General features: G+C 33.0%; 3 protein-coding genes across 4 annotated transcripts; 1 reads left to right on the top strand and 2 right to left on the bottom strand.

Annotated features, from left to right (window-relative positions):
• Positions 1-186: 186 nt before the first annotated feature.
• LOC103868304 (cytochrome P450 81D1) lies at positions 187-2,789 on the bottom strand. The gene is made up of 3 exons (XM_009146407.3): positions 2,092-2,789; positions 1,071-1,459; positions 187-954 (listed from the first exon to the last, which is right to left on the bottom strand). The coding sequence occupies exons 1-3, from the start codon at positions 2,600-2,602 to the stop codon at positions 349-351; spliced, it is 1,506 nt and encodes a 501-aa protein (XP_009144655.1). The 5' UTR covers positions 2,603-2,789; the 3' UTR covers positions 187-348.
• Positions 2,790-7,448: 4,659 nt separating this feature from the next.
• LOC103868306 (basic leucine zipper and W2 domain-containing protein 2) lies at positions 7,449-9,950 on the top strand. Its single transcript, XM_009146408.3, has 8 exons — positions 7,449-7,626; positions 7,809-7,832; positions 7,949-8,054; positions 8,130-8,198; positions 8,271-8,764; positions 8,964-9,225; positions 9,370-9,578; positions 9,672-9,950. Exons 1-8 carry the CDS (start codon positions 7,622-7,624, stop codon positions 9,736-9,738), a joined length of 1,236 nt encoding a protein of 411 aa, XP_009144656.1. The 5' UTR covers positions 7,449-7,621; the 3' UTR covers positions 9,739-9,950.
• An 855-nt stretch (positions 9,951-10,805) lies between these two features.
• Positions 10,806-19,634, bottom strand: LOC103868307 (aspartic proteinase-like protein 2). 2 transcript variants are annotated; one of them, XM_033291025.1, is made up of 9 exons: positions 16,806-19,634; positions 16,059-16,736; positions 15,807-15,969; positions 15,662-15,732; positions 15,489-15,579; positions 15,267-15,342; positions 15,119-15,190; positions 14,414-14,511; positions 10,806-14,100 (listed from the first exon to the last, which is right to left on the bottom strand). In XM_033291025.1, the coding sequence occupies exons 1-9, from the start codon at positions 17,018-17,020 to the stop codon at positions 14,068-14,070; spliced, it is 1,497 nt and encodes a 498-aa protein (XP_033146916.1). In that variant the 5' UTR covers positions 17,021-19,634; the 3' UTR covers positions 10,806-14,067. The 2 variants fall into 2 exon arrangements, with proteins under 2 accessions (XP_033146916.1, XP_033146917.1); XM_033291026.1 differs by having other exon boundaries at positions 10,806-14,511; positions 16,059-16,525; positions 16,607-16,736.
• Between the last annotated feature and the right edge of the window lie 243 nt (positions 19,635-19,877).

Genomic DNA, 19,877 nt, shown 5'->3' with positions numbered 1-19,877 from the left:
AAGTAGGTTTTAAAGTACATTTAAGTTTCAATGAAAATAGTTTTAAGAAACCTTAATTAAGAGACTTGCATTGGTACATATAAATGTTCAAGTCTCTTAACTAAGTCTCTTAATTCACTTTTACTACTTAAAAGTATTAAAAAAAGAATAAGAGACCCTAAATGGGTCTTTGGGATAATGATGCTCTTAGAGTCTAAAGAATATCCTTTATTCTTGTTTAGATTAGTTATCTAGCATTAAGGAACATCCCTGCTTTTTTGTGTTATATATTTGAAAGTAAATACAACAGAACATTCAAGGGAAATCTCCAATCTTCCAGTTTGTCACACATATTCGAACTTTAAAACTTCAAGAGAGAATTTTATGTAGAAATGGACGAGCCTTGCAAACGGCTTGCAGCGGAACTGCTTTGGGTACTGTATTACCAGTTCCTTCCTTCATATCCACTTCCTCTTCTCCAACTCTCTCCCACTCAAAGCATTGTATCAATGACCCGAGAGCAAGCCCTACAATTCTCTGGGCCAAACCCGAACCAGGACATGCCCTTCTCCCTAATCCAAACGCCAGAAGCTTTTGTGCTTCCTCTACTTTCTCAAACCGCTCTGGTTTAAAGCAATCCGGATCATACCACAAGTTTGGATCCCTATGTATGGCCCACGCATTCACCAACAACGTTGTGTTACGTGGCATATCGTACGACCCCACCTTGCAATCTTCTGATGCCATGTGTGGAACCAACAATGGTGTTGCCGGATGTAGCCGGAGTGTCTCTAGGACGATGTTCTTGAGATATGGTAACTCGCTGAGATCTGATTCTTCAATAAGCCGGTCTAAACCAACTTGTTTATCGATTTCGGTTCTAGCTTTACGTATAACGTCAGGATGGTTAAGCAAATTAGAAAGTGCCCATTCTAAAGTGACAGCTGATGTGTTAGTCCCTGCTATTACCATAACCTGCGCTACGTCAAATAGTCTTAGTTTAATAATAGCAAAAACGTTAACAAAAGACATCATAACAAGTGATAGGCAAAAATAAAGGAAAAAGAAATGGAAAAAAAAATTGAACGAACCAGTATGATGCCTTTGATGATTTGATCAGTGTAATACTCAGTATCAGATTTTTGGAGAACAAGCAAATGATCGATCATCGTATTACCGGTTTCTTGTTGTTCACGTTTATCGTCGATAAGGCCTTGTAAGAACTTATCTGTCTTTTTCCCTAATTCTTTTACCCTTTTCTCATAGCTTGAGAACAATCTCAAGATCGGAACATAGTCAACAGCATTGCCAGAACTCGTGTTGGCTCCGACATCTGCCACTAACTGACGGACACGTTTTGCTTCTTCCTCATCCGTTGTTTCTTCGCCGTAGTATCGTTTTCCTGTCATCATTCTCATTATGTTGTTGAACGTCAAGTCCGTAAGCATGGGTTTCATTTCAACAACCGATTTTTCAGAACCTGTAATTAATTCATTAAAACCGAGTTTTAGAACATGATATTTTAACTCTGACTACGCCTGTCGACATATATTACGAGTGAAGGCTATTTGGATGACGTGGAGCACAATGAATTGAATGTTGTGGCGAAGCATATGAAATCAATCAAAGTTACAATTTATTTTCTTGTGTTCTTTCTAATTGTTTTTTTTTCTAACCGAGTATCCTGGCCCTACCGTGATGGTCCAAACTAGAGACCGAAGTGAGCATGGACCCGAAGATCACTAGGTGGTTCACCGTTAACGGTCTTTCGTCTCGGACGCTGCAGTCCATATGTAAACATAATTCCCATTTTTTTACCAAAAGAAAAAACATAATTCCCATTTTTATGAGTAAAACTCCATTTTTTTCTCTTTCTACTCTTTTTAAAAAGATGAATAAAACGAATGAATGGCTGTAAACTTGTGATTTATTAAAGTTTTGATGGGACCTCTATCATATCATCCACCACAAGGGCCTATATCGCATATGATATCTATTTCATTTTAATTGTTCAACGTTTATGGTCTTAACAGTACAAGTCTACGAATATGTTTTCACTATATCAACAAATTCTCAAACAATAAAAACACATGTAGTATGTAGCATATATACCTGCGCTACGGAAGAGGCGGCTTATGAGACGGCGTACTTCGTCGGTACGGACATAAAGGAAGCAGTTTAGACGGTGGGTGGAGAAGATCTCAATGGTGCAGAGGCGACGGAGGTTGCGCCAGTGATCACCGTAAGGTGCAGCGATTATGTTTGTGTTGTTGTACCCAACGTGCTTTCCAATGATCACCTGAGGCCGGTTAGCTAGAACGACGTCGTTCTTCCCGAAGCACTCCTCCGCCGCGATCCTATGTGAAGACACCACGTATACTAGGCGGGATCCAAGTCGGAGTGACATCACGCCGCCTCCGCTGCCGTGGAGGGACTCAGTGAGGAAGCGGAGGGTGCGGTGGATGGGGGGTTTCAGAAGGCGGAGATGGCCTATCACTGGCAACCATCCCGGCGGAGATGGCGGAAGATTCTGCTTGTTTGGTTTCAAGAACTTGAGAAAGATAATCAATAATATGAGGGGGAATATGGAATAGAGAACAACTACCCTATTATTATCTTCCATTTGTTATTTCTTTTTTTCTCTTTTATTGTCTTTAGTTCAAGTGGTTATATAGTGCTGAAAAAGCATAAAGTAGCTCGTATGATTTGAATTTCGGCACGTTGTAAATTAGGATATAATAATACGAAAGCAATGTTGATGGTTTTGACTTTTCATCTAATTAGATTGGAGTGGAGAAATGCTTTAAGCTATGTGATTTGATGGGATTAGACCCAAGTAAGGCATTACATAAATGTTTTAATCTGACATCAAGTTTCTACTATATTAATTATATACAAAATAAAGTAAATATTTCTTTAATTTTTATTATATACTTTACATTTTCAGTCTATTTTATTAAATATATCATAAATGTTATTATTTGAAATAAAATTCTACAATTTATACATCAAAAATGTTACCAATCAGTTATTTAAAAAAAAATTAATAACTCATCTAAAGTTTCTACCACATAATTTTTAATGCGAATTACATCGAATTGTAACTTTTATTGTAAATCAACTCTAATACAATATGTTACCAGTCGGGGCCATTATTTGGTATATACGAAATATGTCTCTTAGAATTGAAGTATTAAGAAAAATATAGATTAAGTTCATTGTGAATCTAAAACAAATAATGCAATGATTTATTTGTATTTATAAAGACAATATATATATATATATATATATGTATTATTAATTTTATGATTTTAGCGGGTTATATATACATAAGATTTTCTAAAACAATATTATTTTATTATCTTATCGTTTTGTCATATTTTGAACCGGTTCAATTTGGGACTGAATAAATTTATTAATTTAGCGAATTTATTATTTTATCAAGTATTAATTTATATAGTTGTTATTGTACTTTGTGTTTTCACTATTGAGAATAGGAAGGTAAATACAGGAGGATACTAGTAATTAAGTAAGTGGTATTAAAAAAAAGTAATTAAGTAGGTAACAAACAAAGTTTGTGTATCTGGATAAAATGCATATAAGCGTCGAACATAAAGATGATATCCCTTATATATTAACTAGATGATAACCCACTCGCATGTGCGGAGTGAGCTCTTATAATAATGTGTTTATAAAATAATTTTAACATTTTGCAACACTACAATTTTTATTAATTATAAAATGATGAATACAAATGTTAGTCTATTAAATATATCATTATTGTTGAAGAATTAACGTATTATATTTCATTTTAATTATTTTTAAGACTTCATATGCACAAAAGGAAATTAAATTTTGCGGCTGACATAAATCACCAAAACCAAATAGGCAACATTGATTGTATAATGACGAAAAGGGTTTAGGTTTTCTGCTCTTGATTTGTTTACTATTGACTCTCTATAAGTGATTTTATTTTCTACCTCTATAGAATTGTGCACGTTCTCGTCTTTGTTTCATTGATATGACTTAAGTTTCTTTTTTTAACTTCTTTTATGAATTCAGTGAATTACATAATGTCAGTTAAAAAAAAATGGACATCTGTAAAAATTAGTTTCACTCCATATACATATCTAAGAATCAAAATTTTGAAAAAAAATCATCGGCAAACTATATTAACATGTTAATATTCAAATCTAGTATATCAAGATATTATAGAATATAAATGCAGACTCGAAATATAAATGTTTGTATAGTATATCCACCAGCTCGGTCTAAAAATCATCTAATTAGAACAACAAAACAAATTACTTATTTCACCAGTTCGGGTAATATCTGAATCCTAACGGATAAATCCTAACCCAAATGGATATCCGAAGATAACCAAACATAAGTATACTTAACTCTATAGTTCTAGTTTATTCCTCTCATTTTATTCAAAATATTGATATTAATGATTCATATTGATCAAAATTAGATAATATACATATAATTATAGACAAAATTATTTGTTACTCACTTAAAATATATATCAAGTTCTCGTTTCTTGCATTAACAAAAGTTGCATCTAAAATTTCAAAACAACAACTAAATTAATGTCTTTCTATTTTAAAAGTTTTATCTCCGAACCTATTAATAGTTTAATCTTAAAATAAAAAAAAACAGTTAAGTTAAAATATATTTTAAATACAAAAACGTAAACAATGAATAATTTATTTATTTTTTCTTCAAAATTTAAATATCTGAACCCGACCCAAAATATCCGAATCCGAACATAAAATACCCGAACCCGACTCGAAATGTAGAAATACCCGAACGGGTTCTATACATTTATACTAAAATATCCTATACAAACCCGAACGTGTATCCGAACACCCACCCCTATGATATATGATCATTTGTATCTTGTTTGTACAAAAAAAAAGTTAAACCAATGATCACAAAAATGTTGATGTGGGACTTTTACCATTTTTAGTAATTTATAGTCGTTTTTAGAAATTTAAAATATAATCCATAAGAAAAACTCTAATTGTTTTTATTATATGATTAATGTGATTTTTTAATTTTTTTATAGTATAAAATTAAACAAAAAAGAAAGAGGTTAGAAAATTTTGTATCAAATATGTATTATTCATAATCATTAATTGTAATATATATGTTAATCATATTAGGTAAGTCCGTAGCTTTTATTTAAAGAAAGAAAAAATATTCTTTTGTACACTATTAATTAATTTGATATTTAGTCTAATAAAAAATATAGTATATGTTTACATGGATCAACTTATTTTTCTAGCAATTCTAAGAATCATTCTTGTGATGACGCATGGCTACGAAAACATGTTGTAATGTTCCATGATTAATATATAGGGGATGGAGGAGCATTGCAACCTTTAACTGTAGTTACGTGTCATCACTAAGATGATTCCCAAAATCTTTAGAAAAATAGGTTGGTCCAACTAAATTTATATTATATTTTTTTTTATTAAATTAATTATCAAATTGATTAGAAGTGCATAAAAACATTCTCCATTCTTTACTTAAATAAAATCTATGGAATTACCTATTATGATTAACATACAACAATTAATGATTTTGAATAATAAATATTTGATAATAGTTTTTGTATCCTCCATCATTTTTATTTAATTTATATTATTAATTAAATGAAACAATTACATTAACCATTTAATAAAAAAAATAATTTTCTTCTTATATGCTATATTTAAAAAATTTAAACGACTACAATTACTAAAATTGTTAAAAGTCTTACAATGAAAATTTTGTGAACAATGGTTTTACTTTTTTGATATAAAAAGATACAAATGATCCTAAAATCATATGAATATGAGGTATCATTTAATAGATATTCAGATTAAAATATATATATTATTTAAATTAAAATATATACCATATAAAATACACAAATACGTTAACTTCGAAACTTGCATTGAAAAAGTAGACGTGAATATTTTAATTTTGAAATTTTCATTGAATTAAAGACCATTATAAATTAATAAAACTATTAAAAATATCAGATTAATGGTTTAAATTTATTTTTACATCAAATATACAAATGTTAATTAAATCATATGAGTAGAAATTAGAAAACTTCAGTTAAATATCTACTCTATTTATTTAAAGTCCTATATTGTATCTACTATTGATAAGTCATAGTATGACCATTTAATTAACTATTTTTTTACGTTAAAAGATCATTCTATTACTTAAGCTTGAGGTAGTCTGGGTAACCAGACCGGAATAGAACAACCAATAAAATGTAACTCCCTATGGAAGGATCTAGCAGTCTTAGCTAAAAAATTTGAACTCTGATTGCGCGCTCGTAGAACATGAATGATGTTGAAGTCTGGGAAGCATATCTGTAGCGTCTCTATCCTCTCCAATTCTGTCGCAAAGCTTGGCCAAGCATGGAGTTCCTTTTTCATTGCAACCAGCTCTTTACATTCTGTCCTAAAGCTTCGACATGTTGAATGTTGAAGCATATTCTCCATTGCCCACCACATCGCTTCTACTTCCGAATACAAGGCTGTGAAATTTCTTGTCCCCATAAGTTGAATGTTCCCACTAAAGTGAGCAGAGGCTGTCCAAGATCCATCTAACAAGCAAATGTTACTCAAGCTTATGACTTGGGGTTCCTCATTATTGTTTTCTTGTACCAATGGTTGTACCACCTCGTTCATATCAAACCAGGCTTGGCATTCACTTTCTGCATGTCGAACTAGCTCCAAAGGATCTCTGTCTATCCCCCTGAAAATTTTGTCATTCCTAGCCTTCCAGATTATCCAGGGATAAGGATTCATGTCTTGTTCTGGCTCGATAATACTGTTTTTCCTCCAGAACAGGTAATCTATATTTGTGTAGACGCTTGGTGCTAGAAATATATATGGGCTTGTTGGAGACGATGATAAGGAACAAACTTGTAGAGCTGGTGGACATTCGAATATGGCATGGGTTATAGATTCTTCTAGTTCATCACATCTTGGACAGTAATTATCACACCTCATATTGCGTCTCGCTAAGTTCTTCCTTACTGCCACATGACCAGTTAACAATTGTCATATAAGATGACATATCTTCTTAGGCGCCTTTAACTTCCAAGCGTATTTCTCTTTTTGGCGGATTTGAACTCCACCAGAATTAAACAATGGCACTTGCTATAGATTTTCACATTTCGTCTGGTGATTCACTTTTTCCTATTTCGCCCAATAATTCACTTTGATATAAAAAGTTAGGTTCATACACTTTTTGATGAAATGATTTGTTATTGTTGTGCAAAGAGCAGAAGTTTTTTTATTAGAAAATGTGTTTAGAAGAGGATTTAGAAGGTACCACCAGCATTAGAAATAGCATGTCTTTGAGCTGCTGCTAATGGTATGGAAGAAATTGTTAATAGTAAAACGGTTTAATCTAAACCCATCGACCATCGAGATAATAATAATAATAATAATAATCAGAAACATCCGAACCGGGTCAGAAGATAGATATTTTAAGGTGGTGAGGGTTATATTCGTCTTCTTCAACAGCATCGGCCTACTTCACCTTTCCTTCCTCTTTCTTCTTCACACTCGATACGCTTCTCAGATCCACAGAGTCTCATCTCCTCTTTGATCCCTCTTCATCTTGGTTTATGAGGTAAGATTCCCCCATTCAGCGATGGATCGATACTCTCATTTTTTTCAATAAAGAGTATCTCCACCCAGTACTACTGTTGATTTGAATGAATGAAAGAATGATAATTAGGGTTCTTGATTTTCGATTGCCTTCTGATAAAGAGCATCTGTTTGCTAATATGTTTGGTTCGTTTTGTTGTGCAGCTCGAAGGAGAAACCCACTCTCGGGTAAGTCTTCTGAACAATTTTGTGTCTTCCCCTCAACAGTTTTAAAGACTGTTTAAGATGTTATTATTTTGACTTGAGATTTCTTTGCTTATAATATTCATCATCTGTACGAGCAGAGGTACGCGGATTAAGACCCGCAAGAGGAATATTGCTGCTCCTCTGGACCCTGCAGCATTTTCTGATGCAGTAGTCCAGATTTACCTTGATAATGCTGGTGATTTGGTGTGTTTCGTGTCCTCCTACTTGTTATTAGTATTATATGTGTTTGGTCTAAACTTATAGCTCTTGATTTTTTAGGAACTTGTTGCCAAAAGTATTGAGTCAACAGATCTTAATTTCTCAAGATACGGTGACATCTTCTTTGAGGTAATCTTTTGGTTCACTTTCTTGTTTGTTTTCGGTTATCTCTTTTATGATTGGGAGATGTTTTTCTTGAAGGTTGTTTTCATAGGACGACGTACACAACCTGGAACAGTGAAGCCTGATGAGGGTGAACGCCATCCTTACTCTGTAATCGACTGCGAGCCCAAGCGTGAAGCCATTTTGCCGTCTGTTGTCTATATACAGAAGATTCTGCGGAGGAGGCCGTCGCTCATAAAGAACCTTGAAAATGTCACAAGGAGATTCCTGCAGTCGCTGGAGCTTTTTGAGGAGAATGAGAGGAAGAAGCTTGCCATCTTCACAGCACTTGCCTTTTCCCAGAAGCTCTCTGGATTGCCTCCGGAGACTGTCTTCCAGCCTTTGCTCAAGGATAATCTTGTTGCCAAAGGGATAGTGCTCACTTTTGTGACCGACTTCTTCAAGGAGTATTTGGTTGAGAACAGTCTTGAAGACTTGATTTCTATTCTGAGGCGTGGCAAAATGGAAGACAACCTTTTGGATTTCTTACCACCTGTAAGGCGAACTGCTGAAAGTTTTGCAGAGCATTTCACGTGAGTTTTCCTCCCTTTAAGTTTGTTCCATTTCAATATCATAGTTTTGATTAATACATCTTTGATCAATCAATCATATGGTGTTATATCCCTCTTTTGTCTGCTTCTACATGCCAAGTTTGCATTCTTATCTTCTGTTTTACGTTGTTAGTACAACTAGTTGACAAATAGTTTGTGTTTTACTTTTTTGGATTTTCAGGAAAGAGGGGCTGACTGATCTAGTTGAGTACCATTCAAAGAAAATGTTTGAGGTGAAGCTGAAGGAAATCAAAACCGTTCTTACAAGCAAGGTTACAGAGGAAAGTAGTGTAGATGAAGTCATTGAAACGGTGAAGCAGCTTGTCAAAGACGCCAAACTCCCAGAGATTGAGGTTGTGCGTGTCGTTTGGGATGGTTTAATGGATGCTGTTCAGTGGTCTGGTAAAAACCAGCAGCAAAATGCTAATTCTGTTCTCCGCCAGGTAAGATTCTATTTGCAACTGTCATGTCATCTAAGAGTTGCATATAGTCTATGTGTGTTATTCCATCTAAGAATTGTATGTGATGATGATCCCTATTATGTGTGGTCACGGTTATATCTCTTGATTTCTTTTACCTGTGCGCAGGTGAAAGCATGGGCTCCACTTTTGAACACGGTCTGCAGCAGCGGAAAGCTAGAGCTGGAGCTGATGTACAAGGTCCAAATGCAATGTTATGAGGACGCCAAGCTTATGAAAGTTTTCCCAGAAGTAGTGAGGTCGCTCTATGATCTGGATGTCCTCGCTGAAGACACCATCCTCCACTGGTTCCGTAAAGGAACCAACACGAAGGGCAGGTACGCGCTTTGGTCCCGTAGCACTATACTCATTTGGAATGCTTTGTTTAACAAATTTATCTGATGGTTTTGTTCTTGTGGTAAATGTTGCAGGCAAACCTTTGTGAAGAGCCTTGAGCCATTTGTGAATTGGCTTGAAGAGGCAGAGGAAGAAGAGTGAGTGAACCGTGGTTCCAATAAAAAAGAGCCTGCTCAGTGTGTTTGTGTTTCTTAAGCTAAAGACAATAAATCCACAGAGTTTATTTTCTAAACTCTTTTGTTGCACTCTGTTTTTCTTGATGTATTTTGGCAATATTTCTGCTCTTGAGATGATTGTATTTCCTTTGTGTTGAATATTTTACTCTCTGTTTTCAATATGGGTTTTGAATTCTTCTTGCTACCGGTTTATTCTAGAGGTAGGCTGAAGTCGTCCACTCCTTGCAAGTTTGTTTGCCACGTGATCGTCTCCAAGAGATGTGAAAGTGCAAAAACTAGGGGTGGGCGTCTGGTGGTTGAGCTAAAATTTTAGGTTATTATTAAAATATTTATATATTACGGTTTGGATCACTGTGGTTCGGTTGGTTTGGTAAATCGTTTAAACAAAAATTAATAATTTAAATATATTTTAAAATTTACAAATTTTAAAAATAAAATAATACTCCATCAGTTCCACAAAGATTAATTTTTTAGTATTTTTACACGTTAAGAAAACACATTAAACTACCATAATAAATGCATCGTTTTATGTAATTTTTAATTTTCAATAACTTTTAACCAATATCAATTCAATAAAGCCAACTAATTTTTTTGAAGTTTACAACTTTTTCATAGAAAACATAAACAATACATCTTTTTGAAACAAACATTTTTTTCTAGAAAATCTATATTAATGGAACGGAGGGAGTATACAATATGTAAATCTAAATAATGTATGACCAAGTAACTAAAATTTACCTGAAAATTAGTTTGGTTTGGATTAGACGAAGAATTTGTGGATCTTTCATATGGTTTTGGTCATGTTTTTAAACCCGGACCGAACCGGCGGTCGGACGGGGTTGAACCATGAACCAAAAATAATTCGGGTTGGATTAATGTTAAAACCCAACTAAAAGCGAACCATCAAAAACCCGGGAAGCGGCAACCCAATGAACCGGCCAAACCCAGTTCGTATATAAGCCAAAATTTGGTTAAAGAGTTACAAAGTTTAATATTCACGTCAAAATTTTTTTTGTCTACTTTTCACTTTGCTTTATTTTCATTTCATGGTCACTTGTTTTGAAGATTTAAATAATTAAAACATTTACGTTTGTGAAATTTTTATTTCAAAATATAACTTTTACCTAATATGTATATAATTTTTTAAAAAAAAATGTGATGAAGATTTAGTGATAAGATTTGAGAATAAAGTTTAAATGTGCTTTTCATATTGATTTTAGATTGTAATTGTTATTTTTAAGTTTTACTACACATTATGGCTAAACATTTTATTTGATATGATTTTTTTTTAATATGCATATTATTTATAAAATATCATTAAATTTAGTTAAATCTAAGTAAACCCGATCAAACCCGGTTCTGTCCCGGTCGAACCACAATGACCCATGATCCAAAAATTTCTGGTTCGCTAGCCGGTCCGGTTTTTAAAACACTAGTTTTGGTGTTTTTGCATATTTTTGCCTATATTTTTATTACATTTGGGTATTGTTTGGACATTTTTAGGTATTTTAAATAATTTATATATATATTTAATCTAATTGGATATTTTGTTAATCTAAAATTATATATATATATATACATATTACATCAATTAATATATTTAATATATTTAAGTATTACAAATGTGTTACATGTATTTTTTCGGTTCGAGTCGGATTCCAGTGTTTAGGTATTAAAATTTTATATATATTTTTTTGTTTTGACAACAAAGAAAATAAACTAATTTTGACTATTTTCAAACTAGAAGTTTCGTATCTATATAAACTATTAATGTATGCTGAATTCGTGCACTCTTTGCAAGTTTGTATGCCATTATGTTTACGTCTCTCTCGCGATATGTGAGACTGTAAAAACGCTAAAAGAACCTCTACATCTACGGAACTCCTCCATATGTACTGTGAATGCGGGCCGATTTTCTAGTGTAAACGTCATCTTCATCAACTTCAAACATTTTGTTTCAAATGCTACCTGAAGTTTTCAAAAACTAATCATACATTTCATTGCGCAAATCAACGCTCTGAACTCCGAATGTGAAGGAGATAAACATTTTCGAATTTTCCTAGCACCGATCAAACCTTCAAAATCTCCTTGCTTGTATACAATTTTAGATCCACAAACAAGTCAAAATCTTTCCATGAACCATCAATTTTTCACCAACGAGGTAAAACTAAACACGGTTGTGCAATAATCAAAGATGAAGTTACTTCCGAGGTCGAACTCAAAATCCCTTCCATTTGTGTGTCACACAAGAGCGCGCCGATCCCGATACCATTAATTTTAGTGATCCTTATCGATATTACCAAATACTTTGTAAAAATAGTTCTTTTAATGAGAAATATTAAAATAATCGTTGTCTAATTATTAAGTTAATAATAAACGTGGCTAGTTCTTATCATTTTTGTTATTTTAATAATAAAAGTTTGATCAAAAAAATTGTAAATAATAATATAAATTATTTTTTAATAAAAGTTAATTATATTTTTATGCTAAAAGGAACTACTCGTACGAGCATTTTATTCCACCAATCGACTAATGCATAACTCAAACTTACTGTTCAAGAAATCGTTTGCGATACTTAAGTGTTTTATATAGTATTAGCGCCTAAAGGGATTATTCAAGGTTTAGGCAGAGCCTAGACTTTAACAAATTATATGTTTATTATGTATCTTATATTTATATTACATATTAAAAATTGTGTTCAACTAAAAAACTATTTTCATAAAATATAAAAATAAGATTTAAAAAGTATCAAAGAAACTTTTGAACGTACATTAAGAAACAAAATTGAAGAGAGAAAAAATATCATCTTTTGTTTATAGACAAATTGATGGTGAAGACAATATAACTACATTAGTCATAATTCACTTTTATGTTACTTAATTTGACTGATTTTAATCAATTAAACTAATTTAGATCGATTGAAACCGATTTCAAACCAAACGAATTGGAGCTCGATTAGCTCGCTCGTGGCTTAAGACAGATCCGCACACGATAGGTCCTTATGAGTCTAGAGGTCTAGATCACCAATTATAAGTTGTGAGTAGTAATGACTGAGTTCATTCCGTTAATATTAAAGGGTTGTTAATTTCTTGATTGTTAGTGACTAGTCAAATCTCGTTCCGCATTAAGTACTATAAAAGTTTATGCAGAGAGACTGATCTAGAAATGCTTCACTAAGTAACACATTGACTCATGCACTCCTCTTGTTATTACCGGGAATGATGTGGGGGAGGCAAATATTAAAATTGAACAGCGATCTTACATTCATACGGAGTGAAGAACATGGTCAACTCCGTACTGGAACACCTATACCTAAGGCTGGGCATAAAATCCAAAACCCGAAATCCGGACCGAATCCGAACCGAAACACCCGATCCGTACCTGATCTGAAATATAAAAAATACCTCAATGGATCTTATAGGGTGTTACAAAACATATCCGAACCCAAAGTGTTATTAACCGAACCCGAACGCGTAACCCGAAAACCCGAAAACCCGAAAAAATATCTGAAGAAACCGATTCGAATATCGAAATTAATATATAATATAAATATTTGAAACATAAATATGTACTTCAAATATTCAATTTCATATTTATTTGGATATGATATCTAACAATAAGTATTGAAAATTTAAATAAACACCTTAAATACTCCATTATATACAAAGAATGATATATTTCTTATGTTTTACTTTTAAATTTTAGATTTTACTTTGGATATACCCGAACCGATCCGATATAACCCGAATCCGAATGATATATGGTTACTTCGGACATATCCGAACCGATCCGAAACCGAATTGTTATATCCGAATCCGAAGTGTTATATCCGAATCCGATCCGTACTTGTAAATTTACTAGAATGAGACCTATGAGGTGTTACAAAGCGGAACCAAAATCCAAAAAACCCGATCCGAACCCGAACGGGTACCCGAACGCCCAGACCTACCTATACCTATCATGAAGCGGACTTATTCAAAAGAGTTTTGAAGCGCTTTGAATCGTAATAGACAAATTCACTAAAGTAAATGCTAATAAATGCCGATTCCTTAGAAGTAAAAGGAGAATGCTAAAAAAAAAGAAGAGAATGCTAAAAATAATTTCGAATTAAGAAAACAAGATAATGATATATGATAAGGATAAGAACTTCTCTAAACACAATGTTGACTCATTATTGAAATCTACTAGTTCCTCTATCTCTGCTTATTTTATGAAATCATCAAATAATATAGACCACTTGCTCTGGTTTTCCACATCACTCAATTTCAACAACAAAAATTCTTTCGCATTTGCCTCAAAATCCTTTAATTCTTGCGTCTCCGGTTTCCTACATACAAATATCAACAGTTAAAGTTTACTTCTACCATCTGAAAAATGATCATTAAATAATTTTACTACAAGGAAGAGTTAGACCAAAACAGTACAATATTATTTTATCTTTGAAGTTTTTTCTTTTCTTTTTTGTAACACAAAACTTTGAAAGTTATAGAAACAAATAATGTGTAAGTTATGTAAATTATGAAGTAAAAGAGATGTGAAAAACCAATGCATCTCGTTTTAGCAAAACTATGAATTGAAGTAAAAGAAATGAAAAGCGAAATTAGTATGGACAACAATGTTGCAAGTGTTCAGTTAATCACCAAAGAGGACGAAGAAGAAGAAGACGAAGCTATGAGATTATTTGCTTCGACTGAGAAAACAGCTCCTGATCCATCTTTCACTTTGATGCTTGACGAACCTAACAAAAACATATTTGGTTATTTATTTAATCGATGGTAACCTAGTTTAATGAAAAAAAAAAACTAGGATAGCACCAAACCAACTTTTTGTTCTTAAACTAGCACTCAAGTCTCAAAGTTACAAAAATATGTTTTATTAAAGAGGTAAATATACACTTACATACTTTGAGTTATTTAATCCAAACCTTAAGGTTTAAAGTTAAGGGGTGGAGTTTTGGAATTATGGTTTAAAATTTTATAAAATAAAAAATAAATACCAAAAAATTAAAAAAAAAATTTAAAAAGCATTTTTAAAAAGTATTTTTGAATTATAAAAAGAAAATTTGAAAAAAAATAAAAAAAAAATCAAAAAAAATTATAAAAAAATTCGAATCTGAAAACATATAATCTGAAACTATAAATTTTTTTATTTTATTTTATTTTATTTGTTTTTATTTATTTTTGTTTTTTATTTAATTTTAAACCAATGATATTAAAGATATTTTATTCTTTAATGAATGTCATTTTTGTGACTTTCACTTTCTAGTGTCATTTTTAAGACAAAAACTCAAAAGATGTTATTATTGACAATTGCCCTAGTTTAATTCTCAGGTTCCAGGTACTTACAGTTGTGTTCTGCCCATCCAACGACCTCATTATCCAGATCGTATACTACCAACTTGTTTGAAAGCACCAAATCTGCATATGTAGAAACCACATATGGAGTCAGATACAAGAAAATTGTCGTAAAGTAAAAGCAGTTAAAAATGATAACCTCCCAAAAGGATGACATCAGATCCGTCCTGATTCGTCAGTCCACCAGATTGCCAACCAAAGCAATACAAATCTTTCTGTCGGTGAAATGAAAAGAGAGAGAGAGTGAGCTCAATTTGTGGATGAGACAAGATTAAGAACGCTCTCTCTGAATAATTATGCAAGAACTATGTTGTCTGTCGGTATAAAAAACTCAGAAGTAAGAAGTTGGCTATTGACTTACACGAAGGGAGAAAAGATAGTCGTGCGGATAAACACTCATTTTGAGTTTGTCCTCGAAATGAAGATTGACTACCGGAAATGCTTTATCTGTGCTGCAGGAAACAAGGAAGAATATCTTACAACATGTAATATACTCCACATCAAGACGTTCAAGGAACACATGAGTCATCTTACTTTAACGTGAAACTGAAGCACGCAAAAGTCTCCTGTACCGTGTGCAGTTTGATCGGTTGCCGAGCAGTAATCTGAAAACATATATGTGAGGATCGTGATTAGAGAGTTAAAAAACAAAAAAAAAAATAGTGGAAAAGAGTTTCACCTTCTGAAGTAGCGAGGTGTAGAGATTCTCTGGCAAGTAAGCTAAAGTTGTACCACTGTCAATAATGGTTCCTCCATTCCCGCCAAAAACAGCTAAGCTTGGTGGGAGAGCAACAGGTTCTCCACCTACATCTATCCCCTTTAAAATGACGTTGTAATGTAACCTAAAAAAAAAAAAAAGTTTAATTAATATAAGCAACACCACCAAAAAAGACAGAACCAAGATTGTCTGGTCTGGTCTGGTCTCACTTACTGATTCGGAACCAAAGGAGTAAACTTCACTAGTGGAGATTCGACTTCCCCAACAGCAAAAATTCCACCTCCGTTTACATTGTCTAGACAATGTGAAAAGATTCTCTTCTTATTCCGGGCGGCAGCGAGTTGCGAAATGATAGAGGTATTAGCTTGTCCAAATCCCATAATGCCATCAACTGCAGAGTCAGTCTTCCCAAGTTGTCCAGATTGATTGCTTCCACACCCGAACACGACTTCCTGGGAAAGAGGTGCAGTTCGGAGGTTTCCAGTGACTTGATCCAGGGTAACGTTATCCTTGACGAACACTCCATCACTTGCGCTCCCATCTCCATACACAACATGATAACTACATGTCTTCATGGGTTCGCAAGCGTCCGGTTGTGAGACGAAGGAGCAGAAATCATCTTCGCACCCAACTTTCTTGGATGTGGAGGAAGCTTTTGAGTCGTACAAGGACAGAGGTATCTTACACATCAAACATATAAACACCAGTTGAGAGAAATGTTTCTGAAAGGTCAAGTAAGAGTTTGAAAGAAGCATCATTACATTGAGATCAGTTTTGACTGGACATTTAGGACAAGGTGCACAGTTGACCCAAAGTATATCACTTCCTGTGTCAACTTGAACATGGTAGTCCTTTGGCGGTGATCCAAGCTTGATCTTCGTGAAGTACAATCTGAAACTATACACATGTCAAACAATAAATAATCTAGCGATATAGCTATTTTGGATTGTAGAAGAGAACCCGATTGAATCAGCTCGGCTATCCCCGGCGAGAGGTAGATGAAGGTTGGCAAGCATTCTAGCGTGACGGAAGCTGTCGTGAGATCTGAGCTCCGATAGCTGTTTATCTTTTCCGGCGAACTTATGCGTCACATTAAACACGAAATTACACGAAGCTAATTGGATCACGGCCATGGACACCGCCGCAAAGATGCGTAGAGTTACACTCAGATTCATCACCCTCGTCGTTTATGTAAACTAGAGATTATCTCTCCTTCGCTCCTATTTCAAATTTCAGTTATAAGAAAAAAAAAAAGAAATTAAGAAAACTTGAAATTGCTTTGAAATGTATTTGACTTTTTGTTTCTGATATTTTATTTTTTGTTGACGTCTTTAGATTTGGTATGTGATGATGAAAACTTAAATTCAAACATGAACCAAAGGAAGGGAGGGAGACATGGGAACGAGAAGAGAGGGAAACCCAACCAAAAGCGACGCCTTTTCAACGGTGATTGACTTTTGGGAAATATGCATCTGTAGGACTATAACCAAAAAAATTATAACAAAAATAAAACAAGAAGAAATAAAGTAATGATCATTACGAAGTTGCATTAAAACATAACCGATAAATTTTTAAATGGAAGAATATTTCTATACTTTAATATTAAGATTATTATAGTAAATTTTTTTTATGAAATCACATCAAATATATAATATTTTGCGTTTAAAATTTTATAAATGTTTGCTTTATTATATATGTTATTTGGAAATTATTTTAAAAAGAAACTTCAATAAAATTTTTTTTAATTGATTAAAGATATCTTAGTTTATGTTATTTAAATTATTATTTTGTAATAGTTTGAGAAATAAATTGATTTAAATAAAATACTTATTAATTGTAAAATATATATTATGCTGTTTAATTTTATCTTTTAAAATATAGGTTATTTATTTACTTCAAAATAAAGATTATTTTGTGTACTTTCCCTTTTTATGAATTCCATTATATATTATTTTCGGTTTTAAATTTTATAAATATTGTTTATTATTAAGTTATTTGAAGAATTTAAAGAAAAAAGAAACTTAAATAAAAAGTAAAAATAAAATAAAATAGAATGATTAATAATGGTAATTAGATATACTTGATTCATTAAAGATACCAGTGTAATTAAATATCATTAGAATTAATGTGAGCTCGACATGTAGAAAATTAATTTCTCAAATAATATTATAGAGATTGTCACATTACTCTTACTGTGTAATTTGTTTTTTCTTTTAAATATGATTCCCCCTTTATTGTTTACTACTTTCAGTCACCTAAAAACAATTATTTAGATTTATAATTTACCTATATAATCATCTTATTTTCTGTACAAAAAATATATATATATATATATATATTTTTTTAATTTGAAAATATATTTATATAAATTCTGATATATCATATTAGATAAAGAGAATCGGATTTTCAAATTTATGTCATATTATACGTTTATATTGAATAATTTAATTTCTAATTCAGATGAGACACCATACTTGAACATGAACATTATAGAGAACTAACATGATTCTTTGAGTTATGTGTTCCACGACTCTACTATATTTGAATCTATAATGTTGTAATATTTGCATGAGTCTAATTAAAGGAGAAGATTGTAGTTTGCTGTCGTGTCGTGGTCTCCTTTGAGTATTCTCGTGCTAATTGAGATGAATCGAAGCCATTGGAAATCCACCACAACTAACCAATATATCTCGTTTTCTAGATCTTTCTTGTCTTCTCTCTAGATCTGGTCACCAGAGAGGTAAGGAACCCTAGTTCTCGTTTTCTCCATCTCATTTTCTCTTTTATCTTAGATCTCTCTTCCCAGTTCTTTTGGTGGTAGCACCAATCATTTCTCTTGTAGATCTGGTTTAATGAAAGCCTTATGTTGTTGATCGGCTTCTTCCTTCCCTTCCCTTGGCAGATCTAAGGCCAAGGTGGTAGCATCAATCCTTTCTCTTGTAGATTTGGTTTCATTCTCGCTTCATAGTGAAAGTTTCTATTGGCAACATTCATACTTACATGTTATCTATAAGCATACACATATTTTTGATAAGTGAACTATATCACATATATACACACACATATATATATATATATATATATATATATATATATATATATATATATATTGTATTGTAATATGTGAACACCTAGATCTACTCATAGATTGCTGAAAGGAATATGGTGTATTATGATTTAGACTTGTATGTGGGTGTTTGCATTGCCTGGAAGCATATGTGGGTAGTGTATATGATATATGACATGGCTTAAGGCCTATGTGTGTTGGTGGAACGTGATGGAGGTATGTACATCTCGGGCGTTGCATTGATTCTTGTTAGATCATGTGGAAACCTTGTGATGTTGCATGATTAATTGCTGGAGCGGACATGTGGTGTGCCTGTGTGAAGTTAAGAATGTGGTAACACAGATCACTTGGAGACAGTGTGATTTGGTGTGCTCGTGTGAATGTGGTGGTGCAGATCACGTGGAAACATCATGATGTGGTGTGATCGAGTTAAGGAGTAGAACTCACAGAGACCACGTGGTGGCGTGGTCTCATGTTTGCACCGTCGGAGTTTATCCTCGTTTCTTGTTGATTGCTTTTGATTTTTTGGATGTTCTAGGTAGAGCTTTTGTTATATATGTTGTATGGTGAATGTTGGGTAATGATTTTGGGGCTCGTAGAGCATCCCTCATTGAGCTTTTGTTAAAATGTTCACCCTCCTTCCTTTTCTTTTTCAAGATTCGGTTCATATTGATAGGTTTTTGTCAAACGCGTCATGTAATCCTACTTTGTTAAAGACATTGTTTCAGTCTTTGTAGCTGGAGACAAGTGTCCTGATATCGCCGACTATTTCAATTATACTGGGTCAGGATGTCACAGAAATATCACGTAGTAGTTGCAGTATTAGTAAACAAGTCTTTCGAGCATTTCAAAAATTCAACCACCAGCAATTGCATGGATTAAGGTGCAAAGCCGAGTATAGAGACGCCATTAGCTATAGGCGATCTGAGCTTTACAATCAAAGTTATTAGGAGTTCCAGATCATT

This window comes from Brassica rapa, chromosome A05, assembly GCF_000309985.2.
Source record: "Brassica rapa cultivar Chiifu-401-42 chromosome A05, CAAS_Brap_v3.01, whole genome shotgun sequence".
Classification (NCBI taxonomy): domain Eukaryota; kingdom Viridiplantae; phylum Streptophyta; class Magnoliopsida; order Brassicales; family Brassicaceae; genus Brassica; species Brassica rapa.
The sequence above is the reverse complement of the archived record's forward strand: the minus strand, read 5'-3'. Positions and strand labels throughout refer to the sequence as shown.